We start from the raw sequence: 19,928 nt of genomic DNA on the forward strand, positions 1-19,928 counted from the left end.
ATTCAGAACTGGTGGTAAAACAAAATTAGCTTTCATAAACACAGTGTATCAAAGAGTAAATAATCTAAATTGAATTGTTTGTATTTGTTAGCTAAGCAGCCGCTGCCGCTTGAGTGACTCAGCGGAAACAGAAACCAAAAAATAACAGCTGGCAATATTCTGTATGTTATCAAAATCATCATCCCAATAAATAACTGTGCGTTTATTGTCAAACTATTTTGGTCATATCTTTTGAGCTTGCTAATGCTTCTACAGTCTGGACTATTTGTTAGCTACATGGTGTCCATTGTTAGGTCTAATGCGCCTGCTCAGACACAAATGAAAATCCTCGAACCCACACACTTGTGCGCATGTGCGAACTAGATTTCGGGGCTGGGTCTATCGATGGAATCAAGATGGCGACTCTGGCAAAAGCGCCAATATATTTACTGAAGTAAATATCTAATATTAAGCGATACAGTGGCCTTTTCTAAGGTCCTTAGGGGTTCCGTGAAACATACAGACAAGAAATATGTCTTTGAAGAGGAATTGACTGTTATTTATACCGTAACAAAGTCAGCGAGATGTGCGAGAGCTATGCCCGCTCGCTGCTGCGTGTTTCAGTGGCGCAGATCTGCCAAGCTCTGGGCTGGGATGCGGTTCAGCTCACTGCTTGCGATCTGCTGTCTGATGTGCTGCATAGATACATCCAGCAGCTGGCTAGAGTGTGCCATCGATACTCTGAGTTATGTAAGTCCACTGTTTCCTATTCTAACTACTTTTTAAACCTATAAACCAGAAGTAGTCGATCACGGTGTTGTTGACTTGTCCTGCTGCTGGCGCCCCCTAGCAAAGGTTGATGTGTCAAAAAGTACAGTAGTTTAAAAAGTAACCGGCTTATATATGAGCGGGCTGTCCTGTCTTCTATCTGTTTCACAACCGAGAGTCAATTTTATGTGCACTAGATTCCTGTTATGTGTGTATGTTGATTGTGTTAGGAACCTGTTGAGCATCCCTGGCTTGAGTCAAGGTTTGTAAACAGTCAAACTATTGCCTCAGCTCCAACAATATAGTTAAGAAAAATAAATATATCTTGACCAGTGTTTAATTGCTTATTTTAAACCTGTGTTTTTAGACGGAAGAACGGATCCAGTGCTGGACGATGTCAGCCAGGCCTTCAGACTGCTGGGGGTCAGCCTGAGCGAACTGGAAGACTATGTCCACAACCTGGAGCCTGTGGCCTTTGCCCAGCAAACGCCACTCTTTCCTGTTAGCAAAAACAATGTCCTGCAGTTTCCTCACCTTGGAGCTAGAGATGCAGAGGAAAGAAAGGATTACATTCCAGATTATATGCCACCCTTGGTCTCCTGTCAAGAAGGTCAGTACAGTTCTTGGCTATAAGGAAGCTGCTAGGCATATGCAGTGCATTTAGCAGATTGACAGTTTTATTTGTGGTCAGTACCTAGAACACATTTAGTTTTCTTGTGCATGTGCAAAAGAGCCAACATACCTGACAATGAAGAATTACCAGCAAAATAGCATTGCTGTCACTTCAGTCAGCTGTTTTACAATTTTAACTGCACTGGACAAGATTTTTTGACAGTGCATACTCTATAAGTTATCTGCACCTTCTTCTGCTTCTGTCTTTCTTTTATTTTATTTATCTAGTAACACATCAGTGGATTTGACATCATTAAGCATAACTTCCAGGAAATATTTTTTGCTGGACTGTCATATAGATTCAAAAAGTATTTTTGCCTTTTGTAAATTTATTGTGCTACATATTTGATTTTGATGGAGGAAATTGTTGTTTTTACTCAACTCTCAGGACATATGACTAGATTTTAAACAAATACTACTCAGAAAGTTAGGGATATTCAACTTTTATGTGGAATTTACTGAAATGTAAAAAGTTCATGCTATGCTGATACTATATCATGAATGCATGGTATTTAAATAGAATTTGCAGTGGTAATTCCTCCATCTCAAACAATTAATTGAAAGAAAAGCTAACAGTAGTGGGTGTACCACATCATAAAAATATCAATGAGCAATAACTTATCACGTGTTAGGTGTCGTCTTGGTCTTATAATGTCAAATGTGGGTAGTATGATGAAGAGGACTGTTAACAAGTTGTCGTTTAATCAGAAGATTTAGTGGTCAATTCATGGTTCATACACTTTTATTTTTTTGTGCTTTTTTTGTGGTTTATTAACATGTTAAAGAATAGCTCGCTGTGAATTGCATATTTCAACATTTAACAATTATACATGTGCATTCAAAGATTTAGAGAAAGTCAAATTAACTTTATCTGTAAAGGTTTTTGTGCATTGTAAGTACATTCTGACATCTGAATATCCCAGCCTTTTGTGAGTAGTGCATATGGAAAACATAAAACTGCAGTTTCTCCACAACATGTAATCCCAACCTGTTATTTGACTAAAACAATCTGTATATGTATTAAGGTAGATGCATTGGTTGTTAAATTTCTTGGACTCATTTTAGTCGTATCTGTGTTTCCCTAGAAGAGGAGGAGGAAGAGGTCCCACCTGACATGGGCACTTCAGCTGAAGCTATGCAGGTGGCACTAGAAGAAGATGAAGAAGAAATAGATGAAGATGAAACAGTCAATGATGAGAACCACCCTCTAAAGAGGCACCTGGACAGTCCTGATGCAACTTTGGGCATGATTCCCACCTCCAAGAGACCGCGCATGTACCCTGGCCTCAGCCCAGAATGGGGTGTTGAGCCCAGGGAGCCCCTTACCTCCCTCAACCCACAGCGTGTTCCTCCAGGCATACTGCCTTCTCACGACAGCCTTGACCCCCTGTCCCCTGAGACACCTTCTGGAACCCTGCCTTCTTTCAGACCTCAGCCAGTTATACCAAAACACACTGATCAAAAAGGCCTCATCACTCCTACAAGGAAACCTAAGGTCTCGTCCCCTGGGAGACAAAGGACTAAGTCCCCAAAGGGCGTTATTCCAGTTCCAGTGGTTGGTAGTCCTATCCATTCTCCAAAACCATCTAAAGAAAGGAAGAAGTCCCCAGGTAGGACAAAAAGTCCTAAAAGCCCCAAGAGCCCAAAGTTGAGTTCAGCTAAAACACCTCAACCTCAGATAAAGCCAGATGGTCTCCATAAGCTTCAGCTGTCCGCTCTGAGTGAGAGAATGGATAAAGAGAACATTCATATGCGTCGAAATATAGAGGAGAGGGAGCTAGCTGAAGACCCTTTCAAGAAACTAGAACCTGATAATACAGCCATTGATGACTCTATAGATGCTGTGATAGCCAGAGCATGTGCTGAGAGGGAACCTGATCCCTTCGCTTTCTCCTCAGGCTCTGATTCGGATAGCAATGGATTCTCCAGTCCAAGGAGGCTGACCATTATGGAGCCGTCTACACCTAAAGCCCCCATAGGGGTCAGCAACCTTTTAAAAGACACTTCAACACCTCTTCACATACAGCCGCATCTAGGCCTTGGAAATTGGACTATGGATGATTCCATCAATGAGGTGATTCGGAAGGCCAACCAGGGCGGTCCAGCCGCACCCCCTCAAATCCCAGCAGAATGTGTCTCGTCGGGATCAGCCTCACCGCCGACCCCTGAGCCTCTGCTCAAGGTGTTTGAGGAGAAGAATAAGATGGTTTCATCTTCAGATGTGAAGAAAAAGCTGAAGAAGGAGCTCAAAACTAAGATGAAGAAGAAGGAGAAAGATAAGCCAAAAGACAAAGACCGGGAAAAAGATAAGAGCAAGCTCAAAGAGAAGAATAGGGATAAGAATAGGGACAAAAACAAGGAGTTTTCCAAGGATATCAAGATGCCATGGAAGGAGTTTGCAGTGAAGGATGAAGACCACTTTTCTTCCCAAGACTTTACTCTGCCCGAGGGCTCCATCAAGATTAAATCAAGAGATGGAGATGGCCTTAAGAAGGAGAAGGAGAAACATAAAGACAAAAAGAAGGATAAAGAAAAAAGTAAAAAGGACAAGGATAGGCGGGACAAGGGGAAAGACAGAAACAAGGAGGACAAACAGAAACAATCTGCATTATCCCCTTTTGCTCTGGGTGAAGTCGCTCCACTGTTCAGTCCCTCAACCTGCCTACGCATACCCTCCATGTTGCCTCCTTTAGCCCCGATCCTTCAGGACAAGGAGATAAAGAACAAAGAGAAGGACAAGAAAAAAGACAAGAAAGAAAAAAAGAAAAAGAAAGACAAAGAGAAGGACAAGGAGCGAGAGAAGGCCAAAGAAAAAGAGAGGGAGAAAGAAGAGAAGAGGAAAGAAAAGGAGAGAGAAAAGGAGAAACGGGAAAAAGAGAAAGAAAAAGAAAAGGAGAGGATTCGATTGGAGAAGGTAACTTTTAGTATTTTATTTTTCATTACGTCTGTGTGAAAGACTATTATTAAAACTTTGCTTTGCTTTCTATTCAGGTAAAAATAGAGACTCCAGCAGCCTTACCATCTCCAGTCATCCCCAGGCTGACCCTCAGGGTGGGAGCTGGCCAGGACAAAATGTAAGTATTAAATTAAGGTTGAAAGTGCTGCTGGTAATCCTAAAATAAAAACTAGCACTACTACTGGAAATACCTAACCTTAACTGTGCATTATAGGTAAATGTCCCTGCAGATGGTTTACTGTTTTCTGCTGTAAGATGTTTTCAGATACACTTTGTTGCTGCATTTTACAGCTGTAAATGGTTAAAGTTGAGCTGAATTTAACTATTTTATTTCCTGCTAGATTGTTTAATCTACAGTGATATATTGCATTCTTTAAGAGGCATGTCGTTTAGGAACTATGTCCCTTCTTGGGCTCTGAAAAATGCGATATATTTTACAGGCAACAAGAAGAAGTCATTCCGATGAATCACTAAAATATGATACAACAAAGTATTTATTGGTGGAAAAGTAACTTAAGCTGTAGGGCAAATGCAGAACAATTAAAATTACAGTAGTTGCATTCAGTGGTATTATTGCTGTATGTATTGATATTTTCTTTATCATATCAAGTAATTAATTCATAATGAACTGAATAATTTTTTTAATTGAAATGTAATTGTGGATTTAAGTAAACATTTCTAGAATTCTTATTGTCGTTCAGTTACTTTTCTCTCATAATTTGAGAATGTTTTATCATTTCTATTTATATACATACACATATATATATCTATATATATATATCTGTGCTTAATTTGTCAGTCACGTCCTGTCATTTAAGTCGAACTTATATTAAATTCAAGGAATAGAAAATATTAGAGACTGATTTACAAAGGAAAAATAGCCATAAATGAACACATAAATGTAGATGAACATTTTTCAGACAAGCGTATTTAGAAACAGAAATTTCTAGTATGTTTGATATATTTTAGGTTTTTACAGTGCAGTTTGGCATATAAAACTTTTCATTTATTTTTCTCTTTTTTATACACTGTATTCTGTAGTAAACTGCTAGTATTTGTTTCTATCACCAGTGTTATCAGCAAGGTGGTTCCAAATTCAGAGCCCAAGATGCCAGCACCCAGGACTCCTGCTGCCAAGTCAGGCCCTGGGAATCGTCCACGGTCACCCCCTCCACCCCCAATACTTTCCCCAGTTGTACCAACTCTGCCGCCACCCCCCTCCCCACTTCCACCCACCCTTCCTCCAACATCCTCTTTGCTCTCCCCGCCCTCAATGCTGCCTCCCACTGCTTCCATCAAGACACCAGTCCGCAGTGTAGTTACTGAGACTGTCAGTACCTATGTGGTAAATTCACACTCACTTAATATTTGCTCACAGGAATTTGATGACTTTTACACAATCCACTTTTTCTAGGCTTTAATGTATATTAGATGTGCAATACTTATATTGAGGTAAAAATGTATTATATTATTTTCTCCTTTAGTAATAGGTAAATATTTTTAGGTGTTTCCTAATTTTTTCTGTATTCCTCCAAGATTCGGGATGAATGGGGAAATCAGATCTGGATTTGTCCTGGATGCAACAAGCCGGATGATGGCAGTCCTATGATAGGATGTGACGACTGTGATGACTGGTATCATTGGTAAGAGATTTACGTTAACCTTCTTATTATATGGTCAAATTAACCTATTTTTTTATTCGGTATGGTTATAACTAGGGCTGGGCAATTAATCGAATTTTAATTGCAATTATGATCTGGGTTTTCAACGATCATAAAAATGAAACGGTCCGATTATGTTTTTTTGTCCTTCGATTTGTGGTGTTTTCAAATCGAGCGCAGCTGTCATTGCAGCGCTTTGCTGCAGACTCCTCCCACAGCCCTGACCGCTTTAGTTTTATTCAGAACGAGTTGCAGACACCTGGGCACACGGGAGGCGGCGTCGCTCCTTCTCCATCATTTTCTAGCGAAAATCGCTGCCCTCCTCCAGCCAAGCGACAGGCGACAGTCGTGCATGTAAAATGTTGCGTTCGTGCACGCAGACGTGCACACGGGGGCTTGCGACGCAACACAAAAAAATAGAAAAATGTTAAACTTTTGTGAGTCACAACTAAATAATCCACCAGCTCCCAGAGTCACAGAGAGACAAACGTTATAAACAAACAGAACTTTTTTCTCAATTAACACAGTGAACAATCCGGGATTTCAGAAACTCATCAACACTTTGGACAAACGGTATCACTGCCATCTCAGCACCATTTTAGTGGAGAGTCTCTTTCTTACCTGTATGATGAGTGTAGTGAGGGTGTTGTGAAAGACGTGGTGACAGTCTGATGTTTCGCCACCGCTACGGACCTGTGGTAAAGCCGCACCAGAGCCTGTAGAAATGTCGCGCTACATTTTATTGACGCGGATTTCAACGTTAAAACGGAACATAGCTGCTGGTCTGAGACAAACAATAGCTATGGGGGCCTGGTGGAAAGAAATTACCACAGTAAACACTTCAAATGTCGTCACCCCCCCCCAACCTCTTATCTATAACTGTGTTAAATAATCGAGATCTCAATTTTAATCAAAATAATCGTGATTATCATTTTTCCCATAATCGAGCAGCCCTAGTTATAACGTTATAAAGTTTTCTATTCTTGTTTTAGATAAATATTTTTAAGTTCTCCCAAAAGTCAACACTTGTGAGCCACAAATGTTATTAAAGGAGTTTATTTAAAATATTCTGTATCAATTCGACATTTTTCTAAAATGATTTTTTAATCCTCAGTTTATTTTGCCCTTTTTCTCTAGAGCAGGATAAATCTGTGACAGAGAAAGTCAAAATATTATAGTTGTGAGGGAACTATCAAAACATGCTGCAAGAAGTCATGATTTTTTTTTATTAGTATTATTAAATGTTATAAAAAATAGCTAATATCTACAAAAATAGTATTTATTACTGAAAGCATGATTTTGCTTTTATTTGAGTACAAAAAAATAATACAATTATAAGGCTGGATTTCATATAAATTACTTCTTATCATCATCTTTAACCTGAAATGTGCCTTTTTTAAAGTGTAACTTTACCCCCTGCTTTTTGCGTAACTCCACCCACTGCTGAATTTGAAACTGCAAGGGTTGGGTTGGGAGGTGTGGGGTGATCAGGGAGCGGAGAGTGGGCGGGTCAGGATACATAGGTAGAAATGATTGACAGACAGCAGCTCAGCTCACTGGCAAGAAGCAAAGCGAGATTTACAAGCACCTACACCATAGAGCGGTCTTTGAGGTGGAAGACTTTTCCCTTCCTGAATCTCCTCAGCTACACATGAACAAGGTGGTCCTGAACGGTATCAATCTGAGGAGTTAGCGCTGTTGCGCTGGCCTGTTAGCAGCTCTGGAAAGCTGTGGAGACTCGCGGCAGGTTGTGGCAGCTGCAGGAAGTGCTGCTGTAAGTTGCTGCTGCTACAATTTGAGCTGCTGTCTGTCGCCAGATGAGGATCAGAAGGTAAAGAATGAAGTCCAGTGTTACTTTTACATTCCTCAAAAGCACAAATCCATCCCATTGCAGGAATATTTCATCAGAAACTGTGAAAGAAGTCTGAAACTAGCACATCTACACCATATAGGTACACATCCCTTCATATGCGTTGGTGGGTGTGGTTTTCTGTGCCTGCAAGGCGAGGACCCGTCTATCTGCATCTGGACCGAGGGGGCTGTGGGGTGTTTAGAAATTTCTCGTAACTTAGATAACCTCTTTATGTCACAAAAAGCATAACCTGGTTTTACCCTGTAGAAGGCGTTATGAGCCATTTTTTACCCACAAAATCCCGTATTTAAAATCAACTAAATTCTAATTTTATCAATGGTATATGATCTAGCTGCAAGTAATTATGTGTTGTTTACAGCTCAAAAAACACATTTTTGGGTGCTACAATGTTTATAATCCATTAATTTTTTATTTAATTAATGCAAGAAAACTTAAATTCATAAGCTTTAAATATTAACTAGATTTAGAACTTTTTGCATGATCTGATACAGGGAAAAGAAAAGATGACTAAATATTTCCTTTCGTGTTTTCTAACACAACCTTTGTCTATTTTGATGGTAAATTTTTAGGTGAAAGGTGAGTATTGGGATATTTCATATAGACTCAAGCTTTAAATGAGTTGTTTAGATTCAACATAAAATGAGCACTTTTAAATTAATTTAGTCAATTTATTTATTTATTTATCTCGGCTTGGGGGGGAGCTTCGAACCTTGAGGGCAGTGGCCTTTCTGTGTGGAGTTTGCACGTTGTCAGCGTGTATGCGTGGGTTCTCTCCGGGTACTCTGGCTTCCTCCCATCGTCCAAAGACATGCATGATAGGTTAATTGATCACTCTAAATTCTCCCTAGGAGTGAGTGCGAGTGTGAATGGTTGTTTGTGTTGGACCTGTGATGGACTGGTGACCTGTCCAGGGTGTACCCTGCCTCTCACCTGTTAATTCTGGGATAGGCTCCAGCTTGCCCGCGACCCATAATGGACTAAGTGGTACAGAGAATGAATGAATGAATGAATTTATTTATCTTTTTAAAATCATATTGAAACCTTTATGTTATTGTTGACTAAGTTATTTTTATTTTTACCCCACTTGTTTTTTTTTTTTAGATTTAGTAAAATATGCTGAATTTAAGCATTGTGTTCTGGAGTAATTTTTATATGCTACTTTCTCTCAGATCCCTATATTACTTGAATATTTTTTTAAGTTGCAGTTCATCGTTTATGACTTTTTACAGCGTGTTTTTACCTCTTTATTGATGCATCTGTTCTAACACAAGCATACATAGATGTTTGCTTGTGCTAATGCACAAACCTCTTCTAATGCACTAAAAAGTTTGGAGCCTTGATAGAGGTGGTTTTTGCCTTTGAAGAAGACGATGTATGTTGATGGAACTGGAATCAACTTTATGAATAGATCTCTCCATTTTCCTCTCGTCCACGGCAATTTCTTTTGTCCTCAAGGCTTTTTCTCTAATAATAATAATAATAATTAATTCTTCTGGGAGCATAATCTATACTGCAACCACCTGATGGCACTATGCAGCCTAGTTTTTTCACTTCAAACCAGTTACTGAAAACATATTTGAATCACATTTCTAGTTTCTAGCATTTTAAAAGGTCAATTCACTAGAAAATGGAAATACAACTGTTGTTTTAGTCTGTCTTTTGACAGATTCTGGCTGGGTAAACTCAGCAATAAATCATTTAATTCAGAAATGAGCTGATGATGTCACATCTGATCCTCCTGAAAATGCCTTAACGATGACCAAGCTGCAGTTCACATGTGACTGGAAGCTTGTGGTTTGCCACATATGAGTCAGGCTGTTACAAGCTGTGATTTGTGGTTCGTAGTTCCAAGCCATAAATTCTCAGTATTGACTCCTTGTACTGAAGTCTTCTGAAATCTCCACATGGACCTTTTAACAAGGTTACAAACTTGATTTAAACCAGGAAAGGAAAACTAACATAAACTTCTTCTCTTGTCTCTCCAGGACTTGTATCGGGCTCCATGCAGCGCCTCCTGAGGACCAGCAGTGGTTCTGCATTAAATGTTCCAGCAAGAAGAAGGACAAAAAACATAAGAAAAGGAAACACAAACCACATTAAGACTATGCAGAAGCACATATTTTGGACTTTATGGACTAAAGCCATCATTGAACACTTGTGGGACTGCTGTAAAAATAAAAAAGAAAGTTAAAATTATGGCTGACTTTAACTTCTGATGATTTTTTTTAATTATGTCAGCCATGATGCATTGTCAGTTGGTTTAAAAAAAAAAAAAAAAAAAAAAAAAGGAACAGACAATCAATATCTGGCTACTCTATTAACTGGTCTAAGACTATAGTTATGCCCATTAACTGTGACCTACAAAACATACCCAATACAGTTTGGAAACATAAAATATTTAGGGTTAAAAATTTCTTCCAGATTATCAGAACAAAGCTAAATTATGTCCCGCAACTAAAAACAATAGAAGATGATCTCTCACGGTGGAGGCGCTTATCTGTATCACTCATGGGGAAGTTGCCACAATTAAAATGATGGTTCTACATGAAGTCAACTACCTGTTTTCAGTGATACCCACTAAACCATTCTCCAGCTGGTTTAAGTCACTGGACTCACACATATCCAAATTTCTGTGGAAAAACAAGCCATCAGGTATCAGTCTAAAAACTTTACGACAGACTAAAGACAGAGGTGGATTGGACCTACCTAACTATTTCTTAGCTAACACGCTGCAATATATCTCCAAATGGCTTAAGCCTAGCGGTCTAGATGAACCATGGATAGATGTAGAGCAAGCGTCTCTGATCTGTCATTCATCAGCTCAGCCATCAAACCACATAAGTGTTTTAAACGCATTAACATCAGTTCTTCTTTAGTGGCCTGGTGGAAATTCCTAAAAATAACCAAGTCTTCTGTTATTTTATGTAAGTTTACACCCATCTGGAACAACCCTGACATCCTGTAAAACAAAAAGCTGATTAACTTTACTCGGTGGAAAAATAAAGAAATAAAACAGAACATACAATAGAAAAAGAAAACTTCTTATCATATGAAAAACTTATTTCACAATATGGAATCAGTACCACTAAATTTTAGAATACCACCACCTTAAATCTATTTTATGTAAAAAAAAAAAAAATATATATATATATGTATAGATGTGTGTGTGTGTATATATATATATATATATATATATATATATATATATATATATATATATATATACCATTAACCACTTAAAATCGCAGCTACCTATCAGGGTAGCAGAATTCTTGAATTTCAATGCTCCCAAGCTATTATTAAAAAAAATATAGACTATTATTTAAGCTAAAAGATTAAATCTCGCTTCCAACTTCAAAATGGGAGGCTGACTTATCCAGTAACTTAAATCAAAATGAATCATATGTTTAAACACCATTAAAATTACTAAGAATTCAATTATGCGAGTAATACCATTCAAAATTCTGCATAAAACTCATTATACGAGACAAAAGATGTTCAGGATGGGTCTGTTACAATCAAATATCTGCTCACATTGCACTGACAACACGATTGACAACTACTTTCACACCTTGTGTTCCTGCACACCTGTCCACAGGTTCTGGCATCAGGTATGTGAAGACCTGTCAACATGGCTTAAATGTAATATTCCTGCAAACCCCACACTGTGCCTACTAGATGACTTGGGTGACATTAGCTGAAGGGGCCTGGGTCGGTGGGTGTAGGCCCTAGGCCGGGTGGCCAGGATGTACTGGGGCAGGCTGGGTGGGGGTTCTGGGCTCTGGTGCCTGGGGGTGGCCCTCTCTCTTGGGGGTGGAGGAGTCTGTTAGTGCTAGGCGCTCTGTGCCTGCCCGGGCGTGCTGCCACTAGGTGGGTTGCATGCTCTGGTGTCTGGTTGCTGCCTCGGGACCCAGGGTATGGTCGGGGGGCAGTGGAGTGTAGGGGTTTGAAGTGGGGCTGAGGAGGAATCTTAGGGGGAGGTGCTGGGGTATCTGTAGGGGTGAGACTGAGAAGTCATTGTGTGTGTGTGTGTGTGTGGTGTGTGGGGGGGTGGGGGGGGGGGGCGCTAGGATGCGTGGGCGAGGATATTGTTTCGTATATGTGTGTGTGTGTGTGGGGCTGGTGGTCACATGCACTTTTAGGGAGCCCTGTGTGGGCTCGGGGGTGGTGGGCTGTGGGTCTGGGCTTTCCTGCCGTCCTCCCTCCTCACCCTCCTCACACATGTAAAGTCTTGGGAGGCGTGCACGTCATGCTGGGTACGGGGGGGGGGGGGGCTTCATTGGGCTGTACCCTAAGTGGCCTCGTTGACTGTACCCTGTGGCGACTCGCCTTTCAGTTTTAATTACACTTAGTCATCAAAACACGAGAAACAAAACACACAAACAACTTTTGGGGGGCGTGCCATGTAGGGCATGACGGATGGGGCTGCTCATCAATTTTTATTGCAGACAATACACACTTGGGGCAATGGGGTGCTCTCACACCCCTGCTTCCTAGGTGCCACCTGGGGCGGCTAGAGGGAGGCAGTTGCCCCATTGGCCAGTGTCCAGGCTGGCTGTGCTGATGGGGGGGCTGCTGGCCCTGGGGGGGTGGGGGTGCCCAGTCTGCTGCATCTGGGTGGGATGTGGTTCTGTACAGGTGTAGCAGTTGGTTGTCTGGTGTCAGTTTGGGTTGAAGGATCATTGCCTTCCACCTATTGTATCTTTCTCTCCTCTTTCTTTTTTCTACTCTTTACTTTTCTTCACTATTCTCTTTTTTTTCAGCCCCCTCCAGTAAGGTCCAGCAAGATTACATAAATTCCATAATTCAAAATAAATCAATAAGAAAAAACATCTGATTATTAAGAGCAGCCTTATACCCATAAAGCTCCCCTTGGCAAAGCAAATTTGTTCGGCACAACACAGCAGTCAGACTGTCATTCTGCTTGCTACATGCTGGACAGGACAAGTTATTAAACACACAAAGGGGAGAAAAAAACAGCTTCAACCAGCACATATCCAGACTTAGTTCTCATGTGGGCTCTGTTTTCCCTCTTTCCCCTGTAAATTGTTTGCTTGTTGTTCTGGATGTCTAGTTGTAAGTGACAAAAATGACAATTTTGTCTGTATGATTCGATGACATCACAACAATTTCTGTAAGATCAGAACTCGACTTTGTGACAAAGCAGTGGAGAGAGCATCGTCTTTATTTCTATTCGTTTTATATTGTCACTGAAGGATTGACCTCCATGTCAGACCTTTCTCCGGTTTTCTGCAGTATCGCTGAAATGTCATGTATATAAAAACTGCTGCATCAGGCATGTATAAATGTGTAAATACCAACTTCCAAGCTAAGTGCATTTTGTTCTTAGGATTCGGACTTGCTCAAACCATTTTCAGATATTGTTTTTTAAATCCAACGATTTTCTGTAATTTCTGTACATTTTTTTAAATTTAAAGTTTGTATTTTTATTTTTTCTTTATGGATTAATCCTGGAGTATACTGTAGCTTATAATGTGCTTGTAATGTAATTAATTTTGCTGATATTGCAATATTAAAGATGAACAGTCTGTGTACTCACAGGTGATAAAAATCTTATCAGAACTGTATTCAGAATTTGTCAAACACTTTTGTGCATCCTAATTTTAATTTCAGCTTGTGCATGGCTCACAGCAATATTTGCTGTTTTTTTTTTTGCACTTGCTTTACAAAAATAGTTGAGAAATATATTTAACAGTTTTGCATGCTGAACTTCACCCTAACTCATTTTAGTGTTGCAGTGCATAGTTCACAAATCAAGTCCTCGATCCTCTACTCCTCCTCTAGTTGGCAATGTGCCTTTTATTAGTTTATTCTGCAGTTCACTTACACATAGTTCAGCCTTTTCTAAAGATGGGTTAGGAGAACATTCTCTCCTGTCCCATTTGCAGGCTTGTTCTTGCCTTTCCACGTATGACCACACGATGTCATTCTTTACACATACAATCTAGCTTGCTGCATCATGCGCTGACAGCACAGCACTTTAACATGTTTGACTAACTTATGAATGTAAGAAGTGTTAACAGGAATCTTACTTGATGCATGTGGAATCTGTCATGTCTTAAGACCAGCTCTATATATGTTTACAATTCTTTGGCAAAAAATATTTATAACAAATTTTTTATCATCTCCAAACCATTCACCTCAAATTGTCAGGTTAAACCTTCTTAGACGATTAAACCCGTCAAACAAGTAATGTGAGAAAGATTTTAACCTGAAGTGATCAACAACTTTATATTGATATTTATTTTAAAATTGGCCCAAAGAAACAGATTTGAGTGACAATTTTTAAATGTCTTGTAAATAGAGGGAAGGCTGTTAAAATGGTTGAACTTTTGAGGCGCAAACAGGCCATTCAAATGATTTGTTGTGAATAGTAAAATAAAGTCAAAGTCACAATATATGTACATGGAAAGAGACGATGTACCAAAAGACATGATAAACATTGCATCTGAACCTTTACAGATTGGTCAATTTTTTAATGCTGCCAGGCAAAAGTAATTGTCCACAAGTATATGACATGTCAGAGCTGAAAGCATGGTCGAAGACTACAGAGAAATGGTGGTAACAGCAACTTTTTCTGGAGCATAACTAGATGGACCTGTGGCTAGATCACAAGGAGACAGGTGGAGGTGTGGGTACTGCTTTCTATAAGGTTGAGCTCAGATTGACATAGTGATGAACTGATCCTTTCTTTAATTACTGAAATACAACAGCTCTAGAAAAACTATAATTTATAAGAAATCTCATAAATATTACAACTCGTCTAAGCTATTGAGACAGAAAAAGAAAAACAGTCAGGTTGTAAAAGACGTCTCTGTGTTATCAGTCAACATTTTATGATGCAGGCCCTCCATGTCTGATCTCACTTTTTCCATTCTATGAAGTGGGCTGCACCAGTGAAATACCGGCTGGAGGAAGAGTCAGTTGTATTTTCTATAGCAGGAGGTTCCATTTATGGTCATCGTGACTTTACTTCCTGAAACCATGAAGGGCATAATAAGCAGACAAGTGCTAGCTGACATAAGCAATTTAGTTGTTGATCCTATGGTATATGAAGCTCTTATTTTAGAGCAAAGTCATGAATTTATTTATAAACAAGGCTTAAAAATCAATTAATAAACAAAATGTAGAATAAGTTCCTACATAAAGTATATCAGTTAAGGTTAAAGGTGTAAATTAGTCATATTCAATACACTTTTTACTTTAATGATCTTTTTTAAGCTATATCTTCAAGTTGGAAACAGTCTGGCTGCTATTTTCACCATCTTGACTGCTGTTTAATCTGATTATTTCAGTTCAGTCTTCTTTAAACTGAAGGAAAATGCATCATGCACCAATCACTGACTTATCTAGTCAGTCCAAGAGGCAGCCATTATAGGTTCATAATAAGTTATAATTATGCTCTCAAATTGTAAATCAGAAATGGATTCTAAGGTTTTCTAGGCAGAAGAAATTACACCTCCCTCATTTACTTTTAAACATGTAAAAAGAAAAAAAATTTTTACTTATTGACTACTTTCTCTTTCAGTGTGCCTCTCCCTCAGATGGCCTTAGAGGAAATCTACTGAGAGTCTGCTGATAACGCTGAATTAAAGAGGAAGTGGAAAAAATTATGTGCAACCAAAGAAAAGGGAAGTAAAAGGACTTCTGCTCATGCAAATCATGATGACATTCAAATGCGATTTAGGCTTTTTTCCTTTTTATCGATCTGTGATAAATGTCTATTATTCACTTGTGTGAGCCGTCATGGACATCAGTAGTTAAAAAAAAAAACTGAATAAGAGATCTTTAATAGCTTTGTTTATTAATCATTTCAAAATAAGTTCAGATTTAACCTACAGGACACTGCTGAGACAACATATCAGGTAGCAGTATCCTCTCCAGTGCATGCCAGTGTCACTCTCCCTCTTTGGTCACATAAGCTGGTGTCAAGTTTCCTACAGTCCAAGTTTCTTGCTTACATCTGTTGGATCATAAATTTGGCTGTCCACTGCTTATAAAGACAGGTCTTTGGCATAAATAAATAAAAGGGATTATACCTTTATTTCTTTTGAGGTATACAACATTTCAGCTTTGCCTTGATGCAACTACATTTCCTCAAAAATACAAGACAGCTAGGATAAATATGCAGATTTGGTAAGACATAGATCGCCTTGTAACCTATATTTTAAATGGACATTCGTATTAATATTTATTTTGTTAAATCAATGGAATTGTGTAGAATGCTCACTAAACAGAGAGCAATGATCACCGAGCTGTGACAGTTTCAGTTTTTACTCACAAAAACACAGACGGTATTTTTCTGTTCAAAATAGTCCCAAGGGAGCTCACGACTGGTAAAAAGGGAAAGCTTTCACTTACCACAAGGCCACCTGCAATGCTTTAAACATCGCAAGTTATTTGTCTTATTAGACTGCAGGCATGAGTGCATTTTGTTTTTCCAGCCACAGCACATACTGAAACTCATCAACACTCCCTTTCAAGTTACAACGCATTTGTACAGAATATGGCTGCAACAGCAATGCAGCTTACATGTGTCAGTATTCTCAAGTTCAGTGTTTTACAGAAGCATTTTATATACCATTTCCAGACTATATTACTTTACCTCTGCAAGCTCTCTTCAACTGTGAAGGATTAGAAGAGACAGTATTAGCGTGGTGTACTTTTTTAAGTGTTGATAGATCAGAGCAACGAGGGAGTCTTTTAGTTATTCTGTTTGCAGGGTGATGCCTGTGGATCTGACAGTCATGCTAAGCAGCAACAGATCATAAAAAAGAGGGATTTCAACATCACTGTTTAAAATATTCATGTCAGCAGAAAGAGCATGTCTGAAATGAAGAGGATTTTGTGCTGTGATCAGAGGAAGTAGATCCTCTTCATGCTGGTTTCCTCAGTTATGATACCAACAAACACAGATATGACCCTGTTTCAGATGACTTTCCTACTTAATGTCACATTACTCTAAAGGGACTTAACGCCTTTGGGAGAATGAGACCTAAATTCAGCTCCCCTGGGTTTTGTGAACACAATATTGTGATGAAAGACTCAAATTTTTAATAAGATGGCAAATAGCAGCAAAACACGACATAAAGAGTTTATGTTCCACACTCTTCAGCAGCTTCAAACACTGCTTTGCCTTCTTCAAATTTCAAACTATATCAGAACACAGTCAAATGAGCTTTGTGCCATGCAAATTCAGATGGGAGAAGTCCTTTGGGCCTTTTCAGTGGCTGAATTCTGCTACAGATAGGCTTTACTGCATATTTAATTGCAAATGCGAATCAAACTTCTGCTGAAGTACATGCTCTGGAGTATGGTAGCTTCTTGTGACTATGGTGCAAGCCCCATATTAAAACACTGCAAGCACGTCAGTCCTGATGTGACTTTGTGTAGCCCAAAATAATAAATATCTGGGATAATGCTTTCATTCGTCCATTTTCATTAAATGTGTATGGTAACTGCAAGATTGCATAGATTCTGTTTTTTCCTTAAAAAACAGTGATGAGAAGCTGTGAGGAAAACTCCCCACCTGTCACCCACTAGTTTTTTTTCCCCCAAGTGATGAAGTATGACATGCACATCTCCTTGCTGAATGGAAAGTGGTTATAATGTTTACATGCAGGTATAACATTTAAGTGCTCAGTGAAAAGCTGAATTATAGTGATAAAATCAGTTATGATCTACACGGATTGTTGGGAAAGTGTTGTCGAACTGCCTATTACTTGGAAAACTAATTCAAATACATGCCAGCCTCCACAGAAATCTGTCAAAGAACCAGGATGGAACCAGGATGTGAGATCTTGTGGCATCTGTGTCCTCTTATTTCCCCTCAGCTGACAGTGGGAATAAATCACCCATGGTCAATATTCTAAAGTTTTCCAAATATGGGTTTCAATTAGTATGAGAGTGCTGCTGTGGACACAGTCTTACAGACAGCAAACTGGGCTGCCGCAGGCAGCACAATGCATTAGCACACGATGAGCTGTCAGAGAGGATTACTTCAGCTACCACAGTCAGTGAAGGGGGTGGGCGCCACTCTGCTGCACTAAACCAAGGAGAAAAGGTGGGCGGGAGACTGAGGAAAAAAAGAGAATCACATAGAGGAAACAAGGAAAGAGAAGAAAGTGTCCATAGCACCGGGTGGATTTTTCCAGAGCACCGATGTTGGAACACTCTTCTGAGCTGGCCCTGGTGCAGAGTCTGTATGCCAACAGCATGCGCTGTCCCCCCTCTGTGGCCGGGATCTCTGTCAGGAATGAGGACCTGCCTATGAGGTACGTTGGGGCTGGCCCTTCATTCAAATTTGGGCTAGCTTTTGTGGAGTAGCCCGTATTTGGACTGCCTCTTTGTCTGGGTTGGATATTGTCATAGGATGTATTGTTTTCAGTGGAGACGTTCTCCCATGCTGTGCCTGGGGGCAGGATAGCGCTCCTCTGTTTCTATATGTGCTTATGTATGCGTTTTCTAAAGGATTTAAGAAACTATGTATATGGTTAGAATGAGTTTATCTTTTTAAATTTAAACTAACCTTCCCAAAAGAAAAAAAGACAAAGTGGTTTGATTGTAAAAAGATCTACAATATTATATCTATCACTTATAGTGTTCTCGTGTAATTAAATTTACCCCCTGCTTCATTTCAAAGTTTCTCCAGGGTTCAGATGCCTGCAAAAAGATATAAAAAAAGGAAGATAAACGTGTCAGTGATGCAAATGTTTGTGTTTAAATTACACAACCTACTGAGAAAGAGACTAAAAATTACACCAAGGCCTCAATGCACCGAGTCTGTCAAAACCACAGATAGCAGTGATCTTTAAAAGAAAAAGAAGGAACATTTAAATTAAATCATGTAATATGCATAAATTAAGTGTCTCTACCCTGATAAGGCAGTACTGTAGTGCTAAGACCATCTTGACACAGTAGATTTCCTCTGTGAAGCAGATAAGAGGTAGTTCGCTCTCCATTTTGAGAGCCCTTCAGCCGGTCGCCATTCGGCAAATGATTTCATTAAAGGTAGGGCTAAGAAAAAGTGTGCTTTAAAGTTGACCTATTTTTCTACTGTGCAGTTTGTTACGAAAGATGCTGGGGGGATGATGATTATGGGTGAGTGGGACTTCAGTTCCACTGCATGAGGGGAGAAATGTTTGATGTAAACAAAGCATGGTGCATGTAGAGGATTAAGATGGGATTACAGTAGTAATAATCTGAGATTAAGAATTAAGTATTAGAAGGTGCCACCAACTAAACATTGGCTCATGAAATTCTCTCCATCAAACATCTCTTAGAAAACAAAAAAGCGTGCCAAAGAGTAGGTGTTGAAATACTGTGCAGATAACTGTGTTCTATCCACACAGGAAACAGCTGCTCCTTTGAAAAAATCCTGCTCCTTTTAATAGCAAATCTATTCAGTAATGCCCTACAGATCTAATTGAGTCAAAGAAAATATGTGGACAACTATAGATGGGATGACATTAGGATATTTAACCTCCATCTTAATAAAAGCTGATTCCCCAGAAAGGTTTACACTGCCTTTTTATAGCAGCCCCTTGAGTTTAATGGTAATGCATGAAGCTTGGTGGGCTTCTCTGTATGTATAAAATAGCTTGCATGATCACACACACGTAAACCTCTTTCAGGCACTGTTTAATAGAGCATATTCTGTACTGGTGCCAGGTTCCTTTTAAATTGCTATGGATACAAGGATTAGGTCGGATTTAATAAATGAGGTGTTTCTTAATATTTGCTATGAATAATATTTTAGAATTGTGCAGCTGCTGGAGGAGTAATGAATGGGTTGATATTTGAACTAGCCCCCTCCTGTCTCTCTGCTTTGGAAAACCATACTTGATAACCCCTCACCCACCCACCCAACATTCCCCTCCATGTGCAGAGGCCTCACCCAGCAAGTCCAGCACAACAAAAGAAAGACAGACTCCCCCTCCCCCAGAGAAACAACAGGGCTGCACAAAGGGGTGTATGACCTATGACCCTGGGGAAAGCA

The 19,928-nt window shown here is 39.5% G+C and overlaps 2 protein-coding genes across 7 annotated transcripts in view; both read left to right on the plus strand.

The window, feature by feature from the left end:
- Positions 1–373: 373 nt before the first annotated feature.
- taf3 (TAF3 RNA polymerase II, TATA box binding protein (TBP)-associated facto) lies at positions 374–10,105 on the plus strand. 3 transcript variants are annotated; one of them, XM_041997572.1, is made up of 7 exons: positions 374–729; positions 1,115–1,357; positions 2,505–4,333; positions 4,411–4,493; positions 5,447–5,720; positions 5,912–6,018; positions 9,895–10,105. In XM_041997572.1, exons 1-7 carry the CDS (start codon positions 564–566, stop codon positions 10,007–10,009), a joined length of 2,817 nt encoding a protein of 938 aa, XP_041853506.1. In that variant the 5' UTR covers positions 374–563; the 3' UTR covers positions 10,010–10,105. The 3 variants fall into 3 exon arrangements, with proteins under 3 accessions (XP_041853506.1, XP_041853508.1, XP_041853509.1); XM_041997574.1 differs by having other exon boundaries at positions 5,447–5,705; XM_041997575.1 differs by lacking the exon at positions 374–729 and adding an exon at positions 919–1,009.
- Positions 10,106–17,935: 7,830 nt separating this feature from the next.
- LOC121647223 (CUGBP Elav-like family member 2) overlaps positions 17,936–19,928 on the plus strand; it is a 32,914-nt gene continuing 30,921 nt past the window's right edge. For 2 of the 4 annotated variants that reach the window (XM_041996454.1, XM_041996457.1), the window contains exon 1: positions 18,077–18,204. In XM_041996454.1, the coding sequence (XP_041852388.1) occupies positions 18,092–18,204 (113 nt within the window). In that variant the 5' untranslated portion in view covers positions 18,077–18,091. Of the gene's footprint in view, positions 18,205–19,928 lie in introns of all 4 variants that reach the window. The other 2 variants (XM_041996455.1, XM_041996453.1) reach the window with 2 other exon arrangements.

The sequence above is a fragment of the Melanotaenia boesemani genome, chromosome 10 (assembly GCF_017639745.1).
Source record: "Melanotaenia boesemani isolate fMelBoe1 chromosome 10, fMelBoe1.pri, whole genome shotgun sequence".
In the NCBI taxonomy this organism is placed as follows: Eukaryota; Metazoa; Chordata; class Actinopteri; order Atheriniformes; family Melanotaeniidae; genus Melanotaenia; species Melanotaenia boesemani.